Below are 16,798 nucleotides of genomic sequence, written 5' to 3'. Positions count from 1 at the left end.
TACTCTACCAAAGTATCTGGACAATTGGTGCATAATTACGTTTGAAAATAGATGTGGGTTTTTGGGCTATTAATAATAACAATATAATAATTTTTGTTTTTAGTATGTTGTACAATGTTTCTGCTTTTGTTTTTTGAAAGACATCAAGAAAATAATAGAGTAAGATAAAACTAGATTTAAATATTGAATCTGCTGACTTGCAATAATAGTTTTCAATTATATTTTTCTTTCTTTTTTAAAGTCTGGTTTGTGTCAGTTGTTGACTTTTGAGGATATGCCAGATCAATGTTTAATCCCATCAATAATTAGTGTAGTTGTTGTTATTGTTTATTTGTTCAGTCGCTTCCGACTCTTCGTGACCTCATGGACCAGCTCATGCCAGAGCTCCGTGTCAGCCGTGGCCACTCCCAGCTCCTTCAAAGTCAAGCCAGTCACTTTAGTAGTTTAAAGAAATTAAATAGTAGCTTGATTATAGGTAATATTCTACTGATATATCTACCATTCCATTGTGAACAGAATTTAAATGAAAAATATAAACTAACTAGCAAAGCAAGGGTTGTCATGATGAGCTGGGTGTAAGTGGAGGGTTGACTTGTGTCCTGGAAGAACTGGGTTGGCAGAGATATATGTGTGTGTGTGGCATGGGATTTTCATTCTCAATACTTTGTAGCTCTAGTTGGGGCAAATGTTAAATGTAAGCATGATGGATTTGATCAGTGCAAGAAAGGACAATTTGTGAAGTACAATTTATTAAATGAGAGAACAGAATCTGTTGTGATTAGGATTTGAGGGATTTCTTATTAAAATGTATTACTTTCTTGTTTTTCACATTTCAGGTCATTTTTCACATTTCAGGTCGTTTTTTCCATTTTGGAAATGACACATTATAACGTGAAATCGTTAGTATAATGTGAATTCAATACTAATTCCAAAGAATGTGTAGATAATGTCAAGTTGCTCCAATTACTGAGGATAATGCCAAAGAAAAACCATAGAACAAACTATTAAGAAACTAGACAAGCCTTGGGCAGGAATGGTTGCAGCTTTATTTGCCACCTGGGCCATTTGGTTCTCTAGTGACCTGAATTCACAATCTAGTCCAGAATGCAGCCCAGAGTACCATAAAGCTGCATAAATGATACCTCTAACATCTTTAATTTTTCAGTGTGAGAATTAACCATTCAAAGTACTTTCATTTCCATATATGTCACCATAACTACATCTGACATCTCCAAGAATGGACTGTTAGATAACTAATTGCTGTACAGAAGTAGTCCAACTACATCAGAAGTAGCACAAAGCTACTTTTATTAGTCAGTTGAATACCCTTTTCTATTTATTTGATTTTTTTCCTACTTCCTTCTCTAGTATACCACTCCTACCTTGGGTCAAATGTTTCGTTTTAGCTCTGTGAGTCTGTGGTGCCATATTCAGGAATACGTCAGCTTTCCTGTACAAGCTTTTATCCCTAAAAATCTATAGCCATGAGCTGGATAATTTCACTCCAAATGTGTCACTGTAGCCACAGAGAATAGGATGTTGAAATCTAAATTATCACTAGTAGAGCCAATCATGATGCATGCATGTGTGTGTGTGTGGCACATAGCACTTAGATGATCTGTTCCTCAGCTTTTGTGCAGATCACATCTTCTCTATTTGCCTCCATTTGTATCTATTTCGAGCACGAGTTGACCTGTGTACTATTGTACAACCATGTTCTTCTCTCACATGCATGTGTGGACAAGACTTTATTCAAATAAACTATTTTAAAGTTACTTACACGTGATTTCAAAGGAATTTTCCATTGTGATAATTTTCAAAAATAGCAAATGTCATTTCACTCTCACCAGTTAATCAGAACAGTCAATAACTTTTATCTATTTTCTTGCTTAACCTCCCATAGTTCTTAACACCAAGAGTTAATTTCAATTCCTCTTCACAACAGATCTCCCTCAACAATTACACACCAACTTCAAGGGCTCAAATGTAAACTCCCAACCAATTACCAGTCACCTCAACATCCTACATGCCCTTCTTCACTTCCAATAGACTACATGCCATAAACTAGGTAACAGACTTACACATATAGCAACACTATGAAATATAATAATACCATATCATAATCTCTGCAATATAAAACAAAAACATTTTTTACAAATTGAATTTTCAATAGGAGCACATGCTCTTCTATAACATCTGCCATTTTCTACCCACCTGGAGTGCCTCCAGTTTGGAAGGATGATAAGAAGGGAGCCAGCTACCAAGGAGTCTTCTTTTGTTTCTTCAGTAGTCATATCTCAAAAGTGACGGGACTTTGAAAACAGCCTCCTTTGAAGCCCAACAACTGCAGTGGCAACAACAATGCATAGCACAATGATCATACCAAGAATGGGTAAAACAGTTAAAACATGCGCAAAACTGCGCAAATACAGTTTATACCACCACAGAAGTCTGGGGATCCAGGTTCAAGACTGAATCCAGATGTACATCCCAACTCTAAATCTGGTTCTTCAGGAGAACTGTAACCCAGCACAGACTTCATGTCTAGTCCCTGTGTCTCATCTGGATTAATTTTCAATGTGCTTGAAACAATGTGCTAATGGATTACTGATGTGAGACATCAGTTTAGATCCCAAATGGCTTTCTCAAATTCCAATTATAAAAGAAAAATAGAGTTGTAGTAAACAACATTCTAGTGTCAACAGATCTCAAAAGTTTGGAAGCATCTCCTTGCTGTTTTATATATAGCATGGAGGAGAAGACAGGAGTTTGGAGGATCTTATGAGTTAATGGCCACAGCATTGAAGAATAGTCTCTCTTCACCATGTTCCAAACCTCCTCCTACTCTAAGAACTGGAGCCATTGCAACAGAGTTCTCTAAGTTTCATCCCAAAGAGATCGTGCAAGAGGAATTGCTCATAAAGAAGTGAGCACAAATAGTTGAAAATGGTGGCCCAGGTGAAATGTTGTACCATTCAGACTTTCATATCTCAACCTGGAAGAGGGTAGATAACAGTAAATTAAGCAATGAGGTGACTAAAGCAGATATAAGAACAAACTGCAACATCTGGGACTACCTGATTTAGAAAAAAAGTCAAGAAAGAAGCAAAAGTATTCATGTTGTGGAGAAACTTGTTAGAAATGTGTCTTTTTTTCTAAATCTCATGATAGAATCTTAGGTCACCCAATGGAGCATAATACTGGGATAGTCAGGATAGAGAAAAGGAGATACTTCTTTAAATAATTGATAGTTTATTGACACAAGATAGTAACCAAAATCTTAGATTAGATAGATCCCTAGAGAATGCTAGTTATTACTGTTGACATTTCTTTGGTATATTTTATGAGTTGTCAAGTCTTAGGGTGCTATAAACTGACTTTGTTGTCTAGATTGATGACATTTTGATGAATTTTGAGCCATATTTTGGTTGCTTTTTTGGTCTGGTGACAAGAATCAGTGACTGTTTGATTCCTGGCACCAGTATCTGGCAAGGTATCATAATCTAAAATTCTAGTGTAATGAGCAGTATGTCCTTGCACTACTAACATCAAAATCTTCTAACATTAATTATCTCAACATAAAAGCTTCTGGAAACTATATTATTTTTATTTGAATCTGTTTAGTTGAACAGAACTCAACTGAATAAATGAAAATCTAGATAGAGTAGATCCATTAATTCACTTATGCAGCTGATTTCAAATAATCTCTTCTAAGTAGACTAGATTTGGATCCAACACAATGTTCTCAGCCTGATCAGTTATTGGGCAATAGTTTATTCCAAAATGTTGGAGTTATTTTTTTCTCCAAAAGTCAACAGATTAGCTTCAGACAGAACAATAGAAGAAAAGTATAGAATTTTTTTGCAGCTACATTGCAAAATGTAATCAAGAAAGTAATCCAAAAAGTAACAAAAATCCAAGCCTGTGTGGCATTTATACTGATTGTCACAAGATGTCGCTACCTACCAAAAATCAAAATGCTCTTTCTATACAAAGATCAAAGCCCCTCCCAGAAATACAGTAAGAAGATGCAACTATGTGGGGAGCCTAGGAAGATGGCATGGATACTACCGTGTAACAACTGGATGTCTTCTACCGTTTCTTTCTGACACTGAGGAATGAATTTTATTTTATTTTTTGAAAAAAAGGAATAACACTTACCATTAACTATGACTGTTTTGCACCAATGCCCCTTGGTGAAGAGCTGGATGCTGCAGTTGATTCTGTTCCACAGAGCCTGGGAAATGGGGAATGGGCAGCTCCATTATTCTGTTCCTGAAGAATCCCAGCATGGAACCTTTGTGGGCCGCATTGCCCAGGACTTGGGCCTAGAAGTGGAGGAGCTCATGCCTCGGATGTTCCGGATGATGTCCCAAGGCCATGGGGATTATTTTGAGGTAAATGTGCAAAATGGGATTTTATTTGTTAATTCACGGATAGATCGGGAGGAGCTGTGTGCCAAGATCCCTATATGCATGGTTCATCTGGAAGTGATCCTGGATAAGCCCTTGAAGGTCTTCCATGTTGAAGTAGAGATCAAGGATATCAATGACAATGCTCCTATATTCCCAGCATCTGAGCAAGTCCTGATGATTCCTGAATCTAGACTTCCAGACTCATCTTTTCCACTAGAGGGAGCCACTGATGATGATATAGGTTCAAACTCTCACCTCAGCTACAGAATAAGTCCAAATGAATATTTTACCTTGGATGTTCAGGACAGTGAGAAGCATGGTGAGTCTTTAGTTCTTGTCTTAAGGAAGTCTCTTGATAGAGAGGCAATCCATTTATACCATTTGTTACTTACAGCCACTGATGCAGGCAAACCAGAGCAAACTGGCACGGCTAAGTTGACTATAAATGTTTTGGATGCAAATGACAATGCACCATTATTTAACCAGTCTGTATATCAAGTAAAACTATTTGAAAATGCAACAAAAGGAGCATTACTTATCAGTCTAAATGCTACAGATCTTGATGAGGGAATTAACAAAGATATTACATATTCAATTCGAAGTGTTAATCCACAGAGTTTAGGAGCATTGGTTAATTTAGATCCAAACAATGGACAAATTAGATTAACTGCAGAAATTGATTTTGAAAACATGAGAGTAGGTGAAATTCGAATAGAAGCAACAGACAAAGGCACACTACCCATGAAAGGACACTGCAAAGTTCTGATTGAGGTGCTGGATGTGAATGACAATGCTCCAGAGATATCTGTCTCATCCTTGTCAGTGCCAGTGGCAGAGGACTCCCCGCTGGGAACAGTAGTGGCCCTGGTCAGCATTTCTGATAAAGACTTTGGTGCCAATGGTCAAGTCAGCTGCTCCCTATGGCCTCCAGGGCTCCCCTTCAAGTTGCTGTCGAACTTTAAGAATTATTATTCTCTGGTGCTATCTGAAACCCTGGATCGAGAGCAGGTGACAGAGTATAGGCTATTGGTGATGGCACAAGATCAAGGGGAACCATTACTTTCCACCAGCACCAGCTTGGTTGTGCCAATCAGTGACATAAATGACAATGCACCCACATTTACACAGGCCTCTTACACAATATTTGTAAATGAGAACAACCCACCTGGTGCTCACATCTTCACAGTCTCTGCCTCAGACCCAGATATGGCTGAGAATGCCCTGATCAGCTATTGGATAGATGAGACACTCTGGCCACTCTCAAGCTACATCTCAGTTCACTCAGAGAGTGGGAAGCTTTATGCCTTGCAACCTTTGGACTATGAGGAGATGAAGCTTTTGGAATTCCAGGTGAGAGCCAAGGATGCTGGAATGCCTTCTTTGTGTGGCAATGTGACAGTTCAAGTCTTTGTGGTGGATGTGAATGACAATTCACCTGCTGTATCTGTGCCAGTGGATGCCCTGGCCACGCTGATGGTTCCCATAACAGCTGGACATGTGGTGGGCAAGATCCATGCCTTAGATGCCGACTCAGGTTATAATGCATGGCTGCGCTATGAGCTACATGATGCAACACATGGACCCTGGAGGATTGGGTTGTACAGTGGAGAGATCAGTACCACACAAACTATGGATGAGACAGAGGGCAATACCATCCAGAATATTTTGGTGCTCATAAAGGATCATGGTAAGCCTGCACTGTCGGTCACAGCCACCTTCAGTATATCACTGATAGCAACTGCCCAGGCTCCTCATGCTGATGCCCATCTTCCCAGGTTGGGAGTAAGTCCAGGGACCCCAGGGAATAATTCTAATATCTACCTGATCATCGCTATATGCTCAGTGTCCAGCTTGTTCCTTCTGGCAATCGTAGTATACGTGGCTCTGCGATGCCAGTGTCAGCCAAAGGAGGGAGTGGTGTATGGACCTGGCACAGCCACATTGGTTCGTGCCAGCGAAGTGGGCAGCTGGTCATACTCAAATCGCCATAGCCACATCCTGGCAACCGCAGTTGGAGAGGCTGGAGCAAAGAATGACCTCATGGTTTTTAGCCCCAACATTCCTGTTTTTACTGAGAATGGGGGTGTGCAGAATGGAAAGGAGCTAGTCCCAAATGCACATGGACAGGTGAGTCACAATGAGAGTTTGTTTACTTTATTTTTTCCTTTGTATTACCATATTGAGTCACTTTCTCTATGTCAGTATCTCTATAAATTAAACATCCATCTTTGCAATATGTTCCTTGATTGATTCCAAAGAAATGGCTTTGGCATTTCTAGTGTATGGTTTATAACTTCTTCTTCTTCTTCTTCTTCTTCTTCTTCTTCTTCTTCTTCTTCTTCTTCTTCTTCTTCTTCTTCTTGTCTATTTATATCCTGCTTTTTCTCTACTTAAGAAGATTCAGTGTCTTACATTAAACACATTTCAATGCAATTTAAAATCTACAAGCATCAAAACAGAATTAAATATCAATGGCATTAAAATTTACGGTTAAAATCCATAAAAATATTTTCAAGGCTAAAAACTACAGCACCCCAACTTCATCTTAAAAGCCTCCTTATTTAAATGCCTGTCTAAATAAAAAGGCTTTAGTCTGCTACTGGAGGCAAGCGGGGAGCCATTCTGGCTCCCTTAGGAAGAAGGGAGTTTAGGAGCAGCCACCGAGAAGGCCTTCTCTCTTGTTCCCACCAACAGAGCTTGAAATGAGAATGAAGATTTCAGGGCCCAGGCAGTTTTGTACAAGGGGATACAGTTAGGCAAATAGCCTGAATCTGGACCATCTAGGGATTTAAAGATCATAGCCAACACTTTAAATTGTCCCTGGAAATAGACTAGCAGCCAGTGTAGCTGTTACAACTGGGGGATTGCCCACTCCCTTTAGCCAGTCCCAGTTAGCAATCTGGCTGCAGCTCTTTGGACCTGCTGACGTTTCTGAGCACTCTCCAGAGGTAGCCCCACATAGAGCACGTTAAAAGTGATCCAGACAGGATGTAACTAAGTCATGGGTCACCGTGATGAGATCAGGCCACTCAATGAATGGGTGCACTTGGTGCACAAGTTTTAATTATGCAAGGGCTCTCCTGTCCACTGCCAACACCTGGGCCTCTAGGTTCAGTGCTGAGTCCGGGAGGACCTCCAAACTGTGGACCTGTGTGTTCAGAGGGAGTGTGATCCCATCCAGTACAAAACAAAGTATCATTCTCATTTATATTAAATGTATTTCAGTGCAAACTAAATCACAATTTGATCTGGTAAAATAAGTTGCTGAAACAAGGATGATATGGCAGGCTTTTCACTCCCAGTGCTTAATTTTAAAGTTATTTATTCATTTTTAGGTCCACATTTTTGTGAGTAATAGAGAGTGGGGTTCAGTCCTCTTTCAGAAGAGTGTGGCTAACATCCTGTTGGTAATATAAACAAGTACAAATGGTCCTATGCTTTGAGTGCTTGAATGAACTTTTGCATTGCTGTTCAATAGAAGTTTTCACATTGTATGCATGGATGTAGAGTTCTGTGTTTGGTGCTATAGCACATAGATGCATATTGCAAAAAGATATGTATTGCACATTGTAGCTGCACATTGATGTGCATTGTACATAGATGCATATCATATATGTGCATCTATTTACAATGTGCATTAAGTTGTACAACATAACTATTCAGGAATGAGGCATCATTATTTAGCTGCCTCATAACTTTGTGCTTATAAACATAGGCTCCATTTCCTTAGTGTAGGATATCAGTCTATAACCACTTAATAGCTAAGAATCAAGGCAGCTAATTATTCCATGGTCATCTTCTCTGCATGTATTTTCTGCTCATTTCTGGACAAATGTCTTTTAACAATCCGGAAACCTCAATAACTGTTACTCTAAATCAGGGGTCCTCAAACTTTTTAAACTGAGGGCCAGGTCACAGTTCCTCAAACTGTTGGAGGGCCGGATTATAATTTGAAAAAAACATGAATGAATTCCTATGCACACTGCACATATCTTATTTGTAGTGCAAAAAAAACCAAAACCCACTTAAAAAAATACAATAATTAAAATGAAGAACAATTTCAACAAATATAAAATTATTGGTATCTCAATGGGAAGTGTGGGCCTGCTTTTGGCTGATGAGATAGAATTGTTGTTATTGTTATGTGCTTTCAAGTCATTTCAGAATTAGGTTGACCCTGAGCGAGGGCCGGCTAAGCGACCTTGGAGGGCCGCATCCGGCCCACGGGCCTTAGTTTGAGGACTCCTGGTCTAAATTAATAGCCATTCAGAATTTAAGAATTTATTTAATTTTATTAATGCTCCCATGCACTTTAGTATGAATTTGAATAAAATATGGAAATAAGAGAGAACATAGCAGTATGTGAAAAGGAAGGAAATTGAGGAACTCTTTTCCTAACCAAGTCCAGATTGTCCATCCTACATTATTGCACTGTATCCTGTTGATTCCCTAATGCTTATTTACAAAGGAAAAATAGTTTTTGAATCTCGTGTGCTGGGGAATGGGGAAAGACTGGCAGGGGAAGGGGATGGAAATAGACCAACCACTTGGTCTGTGGGTGCGGTAATAATAGGACATGCCCCTTTCTCAGTTTCTTATCCTGAAAACTTCCCATAACTAAACTGATTTTTGTCTAAATATGGCAGATACTTTTTGAATGGTAAAATGTGGCTATATGTAACTTATAGTAAGGTATCTTAGACTAAGTTTGAATGAGTAACTCTTGGAGAATTTCCCACCATGAAATTAGGCTGCCTGTTGGCTTCTTTTCATTTAGTTTTGTATGTATAGTATTTCTATCTCCAGACCAATGTGGTATAGTAATTTGAGTGTTGGACTACAACCAGAGGTGGTCCTAGGTAGTTTTCAACGGTAAGCAAACAGTATTTTGGTGCCCCTCCCCCCCAAACCAATCACTGATATATGTTTTCTGTTCATTGTGGGAGTTCTGTGTGCCACATTTGGTTCAGTTCCATCATTGGTGGAGTTCAGAATGCTCTTTGATTGTAGGTGAACTATACATCCCAATAACTACAACTCGCATATGTCAAGGTCTATTTTTCCCCAAGAGCGCCTCAAGAGTGCCCCTGGGCAAAATCAACTATACTGCAAATGCTTACTTTGCGTAATGGGTTGAGCCGCCCCTGACTACAACCAGGGTTGAATCCTTGCTCAGCCATGGAAACCCACTGAGGTCCTTTGAGCAAGTCACACACTCATCCTCAGAGGAAAGCAAAGGCAAACTATCTCTGAAGAAATCTTGCAAGAAAACCCTGTGATAGATTTACCTTAAGGTCAGCATATGATGGAAATAACTTGAAGACACACAACAGCAACAGCAAGTTTTTATCTCCAAGAGCTTTAACATTTTCAAACAGCTGGTGTAAATACATGAAACAATCGCTTAAGGGTTTTGGAGCATATTGTCAGAAAGAATAGCTAATGTTGAACTACAGTCTATACAAAAATAAGAATTTAAATGCTAAGGATTCAGATTAAGGGGTTAAAAAATACTCAAATATTTGGCCACCACACAGCTACAATTCTTTCAAAAAACAGCTTATATCCCGAAGTAGAGAAAGCAATCCAGTCACTTCAGTTGATCATTGCTGCGAAAGTAATTTTGAAAACTGTGTACAGTATCATATAATGTAACTGATTTAGTATAGTTGAAAATTATTTTGAACAAAATCTTGCATTTCTCTCAAAACACTGTCATAATCTGAGAGTGAAGCTGGGCTTTGAACTGTTAAGAATGTGCCAGAATTAGTGCTTCCGTTCATAGTTTCAAACTGCAGCAGATGGGAGTAACAGGATTTTCAGAGAGGCATTTTTTTAAATAGCAGCCAAATGTTTCAGGAGATAATTGGAAGAAGAACTGAAAGAATGATGTCAAATGATGGGTTAGACCAAGTAAGGCAAGAACTATAGAACATGATGACAGGAAACAGTTGAAAGAAAGGGACATTCACTTAAGGCACAGCTTTCTTTGAAGTTCCATTTTTTTTAATGCAGGCACATTCTGAACAAATGTCTAAATCAGGGATAGGGCTGAATTAACCTCCTGGGACTCCATGGACACCCCCCAGAAGGTGTCTAGAGTACAAATAATCTTTATTAAAAATGTGCACTCCAAACACCCTCTGGTGGGGATCATAATAATATACTTTATTTATATTCTGCTCTATCTCCCCGAGGGGACTCTGCAGATTATGGAATATACATATATACCAAACATTCAATGCCATTATACAGTTAACGTCAAAACATACAGTACACACTACACAGACAGAAGTAAAGGCTTCCCTTTTGTTGTGCTTAACTTCGGCCATGGGGAGGTGTTCTAATTCCACTTTTCCATGCCGAGGAGTCTGTTGTCCATGGACGCCTTCCTGTCCTGATCATATTGCCAGCATGTCTGCGTGGGTGCCTTTTACCTCCCTGCCAAAGCAGTACCTATTGATCTACTCACATTTATTTTTGAATCGCTAGGCTAGCAGAAGCTAGGGCTAACAGCGGAAACTCACCCTGGCCCATGGCTTTATGATACTAATAATAATAACTTTATTTTTGCATCCTGCCACCATCTCCCCAAAGGGACTCAGGGCAACTTACATGGGGATCAAGCTCAGATAGAGTTAAAATATAACACAATAAACATACATACACAACATCATAAAACAAACAGTAGCTGAGCATAATGAACATTTCTGAGCTACTGGGTGAGTGAAGGCTTGTGCAATACAACTACCAGAACAAGGTTGATGGCAAAGTGCGAGGGCAGATGATGTTCAGGCTGGAAGGGCTTTGAATTGCCAACCTTCCAGTCAGCAAGTTTTTCTGCAGCTGGGGGTTTAACCCTCTGTGCTATTGCAGCTGCAATTGTGCATTCTCACCATATTTTTGCCCTTTTCACACCTCCTAGAGGAGATTTTGCAATAATCAGTTTTGACTCTGGTCTTTGGGCAAGATAATGTGATAATGCTAGATCACTGCACCTTAAACTGTGGGTTTGACCCCAAATCGGATCTCCTTAGTTCAATGTTGGGGTCTCATATTTTTTTCTGAATATCACCTAGTGGCAATTTTAGACATTTACATGAATCTGTTGTGTAGTGTTTACAGTGGATTCTGCAGAAGGTGCTTCAGCTGTAGTCCACAAAAAAGGAAAATCAATGTTTAGTAACCCTTGTCAATTCTGATTCATTATCAGTAAATGGTTATTTTTTATAACTATTTTATATACCTATATAGTATACCTGGGCTCATGTAAAAAATATCTTGGGCCAACAAGGTCCCAAGTGGAATAGCTTGAGAAGCCCTGTGCTAGAGGACATTTTGGGGGCATTTTCAAATACATTTTATGATTGGGGGATGGGGATAGAATAAAACAATCCTCTGCTAGGCATGCATATGATGTTTTTTCATGTCAGGAGTGACTTGATGAACTGCAAGTTGCTTCTGGTGTGAGAGAATTGGCTGTTTGCAAGGACGTTGCCTAGGGGACACCTGAATGTTTTACCATCCTGTGGGAGGCTTCTCTCATGTCCCTGCATTAGAGCTCACACCACTCCCCGGATTCGATGAGAGCTCACACCGCTCCCCTGATTCAAACCTCCGACCTTTTGGTCAACTGTTCAGCCGATACAAGGGCTTAACCATTGCGCCACCAGGGACTCCTGCATGTGGTCTGCATGTTGCACTTTGCCCATCTCTGATATATAGGATTTCAAATTCTGCTCCCTGCAGATTTTCTGTCTCTCCACTGTCAAACTCTGCTCTCCAATGGATACATCTATATCTGTAACCAGTCATTGATATATCTGTGGTTGGCAAATATGGTATGGCTGCTATTTGTTTTTCTGGTTGCCTTGTTAATAGAAAATATTTTGATTAAACAAAATGGGTTTTATTTATGCAATTCAACAGGTTAAATTTGCCAAACTTGATAATTGCAGGGCTTTATAATTACTAGATTATGAAATATATGTTCATACAGCAGGATGTAATATTATGCAGTATAAACACTTTATGATACGTTCTGTGGCACATCTTCCTTATTTTTTATTTGACGACCATTTATATGATCTGACCTGGATGAAGGATATATCTGTAATATGAGAAAAGTTGACTAGTAAGTATATCATATTTATTTCTAGGTACCCATGTATGTTTTTTACCCTACCAGCTTAATTGTGCTCTAACAATCCAGATTTTAATGTATTGTCGAAGGCTTTCATGGCCGGAATCACTGGGTTGTTGCACGTTTTTCCGGGCTATATGGCCATGTTCTAGAGGCATTCTCTCCTGACGTTTCACCTGCATCTGTGGCAAGCATTCTCAGAGGTAGTGAGGTGGTCAGTTGAAACATTCACATCTAGCTCCAACAGACAAGAGTTCTTTGTCCCACCCTGGTCATTCCACAGATATATAAACCCATTTTCCTAATTCCAACAGACCTCACAACCTTTGAGGATGCTTGCCATAGATGCAGGCGAAACGTCAGGAGAGAATGCCTCTAGAACATGACCATATAGCCCGAAAAACTCTACAACAACCCAATCCAGATTTCCCTAGGTTTGGTGATCATTGAATGCATGATTTATGAATTTTCACATTTTGTCTTTATCTTTATTTTGGCAAAACAAAATAGTAGATGCTAATCTTATTTTAGGTAATAATTAATCTATTCCAACCCCGAATCAGCCTTCAGACCATGAGTTGTGACTTCACTTTTATTGCTTCTTGGATGATTTCATAAGTCTTTAGGCAGGCCCGTAGCCAGGATTTCGTTTCGGGGGGGGGGGGGGGCTGAATTTTTTTCAGGGGGGGTTTCGGGGGGGGGGGGTGAGTTTCGGGGGGGGGGGGGCTGAGTCTGAGTGAAAGAGGGTCTAGCCTAGCAAACCTTTTGTATCATTACCCCAATACCCCCATGCATATGGGATATATTGAGTATGGTGATCAGATCATGATATGAATAAACATAACAGTTTAAATAATGCACCAGTAAGGCCTTTTCGCGAACCACCATGAGAATTTTGGGGGGGGGGGGGGCTGAAGCCCCCCGAGCCCCCCCCCCCCCCCCCCCCTGGCTACATGCCTGCCTTTAGGTAACTCAGCTAGCATTCTTTATTTTTCATAAGAAATAAGTTGATTTACTTTCAGGGTCAACACATTGCCTTTCATTATTGTTAAACTGCATAAATGAGATGGTTTAAAAGCTTTTATTTTCTCACAAAATGTGAACTAGATAAGACTTCCCCATAATTGAATTTGGTATATAAGCTCTCCAAATCAAAGAAGCTCAGTGATGACAAACTATAATCGCGTTTCTAATTAACTTTATTCCAATGAAAAATAGATTTGTCAGGGCCTAGAGACCCCAAAGACCCCAGATCCTCTCTAATCTTGAAAGCTAAGCAGGGTCGGCCCTTGCTGATATTTGGATGGGGATCTCCAATGAATACCAGGTGCTGTAGGTTGCATTTCAGGGGAAGGATCTATGAGATCACCGAAGTTCACAGTCAACTTAAAGGCTCACACAAACACCAACAAATGAGAGCTGGTCTTTTAAAGCTGGTGTGAATGGGATTTTAAGGTAAGTATGAAGTTTTAATACATTTAAAGGTTTTAATAACACAAATCATTTCATTGTCGAAGGCTTTCATGGCCGGAATCACTCAGTTCTTGTGGGTTTTTTCGGGCTATATGGCCATGTTCTAGAGGCATTTCTCCTGACGTTTCGCCTGCATCTATGGCAAGCATCTTCAGAGGTCTGCTGGAGCTGGGAAAAAGGGGTTTATATATCTGTGGAATGACCAGGGTGAGACAAAAGGCTTTTGTAAGTTGGGCTAGGTGTGAATCTTTTCAACTGACCACCTTGATTAGCATACAAAGGGCTGACAGTGCCTGGAGCAAACTCTTCTTGAAAGGTGATTAGATGTCCCTGCCTGTTTTTCTCTCTGCTGTTTTAATTTTAGAGTTTTTTAATACTGGTAGCCAGATTTTGTTCATTTTCATGGTTTCTTCCTTTCTGTTGAAATTGTCCACATGTTTGTGGATTTCAATGGCTTCTCTGTGTAGTCTGACATGGTGGTTGTGAGAGTGGTCCAGCATTTTTGTGTTCTCAAATAAAATGCTGTGTCCAGGTTGGTTCATCAGGTGCTCTGCTATGGCTGACTTCTCTGGATGAAGTAGTCTGCAGTGCCTTTCATGTTCCTGGATTCTTGTTTGGGCGCTGCGTTTGGTGGTCCCTATGTAGACTTGTCCACAGCTGCATGGTATACAGTAGACTCCTGCAGAGGTGAGAGGATCCCTCTTGTCCTTTGCTGAACGTAGCATTTGTTGGATTTTCTTGGTGGGTTTGTAGATTGTTTGTATGTTGTGTTTCCTCATCAGCTTCCCAATGCGGTCAGTGGTTCCCTTGATGTATGGCAGGAACACTTTTCCTCTGGGTGGATCTTCACCTTTACTCTCGTGGCTTGTTCTTGGTCTTGCAGCTCTTCTGATGTCTGAGGTGGAGTATCCATTGGCCTGGAGAGCCCAGTTGAGGTGGTTCAGTTCATCTTGGAGGAGGTGGGGTTCGCAGATTCTTTTTGCACGGTCTGCCAAGGCTTTAATGGTGCTTCTTTTTTGACTTGGGTGATGGTTGGAGTTTTTATGTAGATATCTATCTGTGTGTGTGGGTTTTCTGTAAACGGTGTGACCCAATTGTTGATCAGGTTTGCGGATGACTAGGACATCTAGAAAAGGCAGTCTTCCTTCCTTTTCTTTTTCCATAGTGAACTGGATGTTAGGGTGGATGCTGTTAAGATGTTCCAGGAACCTGTTGAGTTCTTCATCTCCATGGCTCCAAATGGTGAAAGTGTCATCCACATATCTGAACCATATAGTGGGCTTTTTGGTTGCTGTTTCAAGAGCTTGTTTTTCAAATTGTTCCATGTAGAAGTTAGCTATGACTGGGCTGAGAGGGCTCCCCATAGCTACTCCATCTTTCTGTTCGTAGAATTCATTGTCCCACTGAAAATAGCTGGTGGTGAGGCAATGGTGAAACAGCGCCGTGATGTCTTCTGGGAACCTCTGGTTGATGAGTGCCATGGTGTCTGCAACTGGGACCATGGTAAATAGAGACACCACATCGAAGCTGATCAGTTTGTCGTTTGGATTTAGCTTGAGATTGCTGATTTTTTCAATGAAGTGGGCTGAGTCCTTGATGTAGTGTGTTGTGAGCCCAATGTGGCTTTGTAACTGTGCAGCAAGAAATTTGGCTAAGTCATATGTGGGGGACCCAATGGCACTCACGATTGGTCTGAGTGGGGTGGAGTCCTTATGGATTTTGGGGAGTCCATAAAGCCTGGGTGGAAGGGCTTCCGATTTACATAGCTGCTGTCGTATGTCGAAGTTGATTGAGGAGTTTTTAATTAGAGTGTTGGTTTTTCTGGTTATTTTGGAGGTTGGGTCTTGCTTAAGTTTTCTGTATATAGTAGGGTCCAGGAGTTTTCTGATCTTCTCCTTGTATTGCTCTGTATGCATGATGACTGTGGCATTCCCCTTGTCTGCTGGCAGAATGAGGATATCAGGATCTGAATTTAGGTCTCTAATGGCTTCTCTTTCCTTCCTAGTAATGTTACTGGAGGGGAGTTTTGCCTTTTTCAGGATCCTTGCTGCTTCCGCTCGTACTTCTTCTGCTTCCTCCTCTGGGAGGCGGTAAATTGCTGATTCGACATTGGCAATGATGTTTTCTACTGGGATCCTGGTGGCGGTTACAGCAAAGTTTCCTCCTTTCGCTAGTATGGATACTTGGTCTTCAGAGAGTTGTCTGTCTGTCAGGTTGATGATGGTCCGTGATGTATCCAGTTCTGGTTTCGGCTGTTGCTTTTGTCGTTTGTGGAATTTTTGTTTTTGTCTGTTGGTGTGGACAACCATGTTTTTCTCCATTTTCCTGTAAGTGAGATTGTCTATTTTGTCCCAGTCCTGGGAATTCATCTTCTGACTGATATTGATATGGAGATGCAGCAGTTCCTTGTCTGTGTTTGCGAGTTCTTTGCGAGTTCTTTGCACCCAAGTCAAAAAAGAAGCACCATTAAAGCCTTGGCAGACCGTGCAAAAAGAATCTGCGAACCCCACCTCCTCCAAGATGAACTGAACCACCTCAACTGGGCTCTACAGGCCAATGGATACTCCACCTCAGACATTAGAAGAGCTGCAAGACCAAGAACAAGCCACAAGAGTAAAGATGAAGATCCACCCAGAGGAAAAGTGTTCCTGCCATACATCAAGGGAACCACTGATCGCATAGGGAAGCTGATGAGGAAACACAACATACAAACAATCTACAAACCCACCAGGAAAATCCAACAAATGCTACGTTCAGCAAAGGACAA

General features: G+C 40.5%; 1 protein-coding gene across 7 annotated transcripts in view; it reads left to right on the top strand.

The window, feature by feature from the left end:
* The window catches only part of LOC132774262 (protocadherin alpha-C2-like), a 271,043-nt gene that overhangs the window by 124,980 nt on the left and 129,265 nt on the right, over positions 1–16,798 (top strand). Inside the window, exon 1 of one of the 7 annotated variants that reach the window (XM_060774175.2) lies at positions 4,012–6,542. The exons of the other annotated variants lie outside the window; for them this stretch is intronic. Within the exon in view, the coding sequence (XP_060630158.2) occupies positions 4,170–6,542 (2,373 nt within the window). The 5' untranslated portion in view covers positions 4,012–4,169. Of the gene's footprint in view, positions 1–4,011; positions 6,543–16,798 lie in introns of those variants that run through there. 7 annotated transcript variants of the gene reach the window in all.

This window comes from Anolis sagrei, chromosome 4 (assembly GCF_037176765.1).
Source record: "Anolis sagrei isolate rAnoSag1 chromosome 4, rAnoSag1.mat, whole genome shotgun sequence".
Taxonomy (NCBI): domain Eukaryota; kingdom Metazoa; phylum Chordata; class Lepidosauria; order Squamata; family Dactyloidae; genus Anolis; species Anolis sagrei.
Note: the sequence above shows the minus strand (reverse complement) of the source record. Positions and strands in the feature narration are given on the sequence as shown.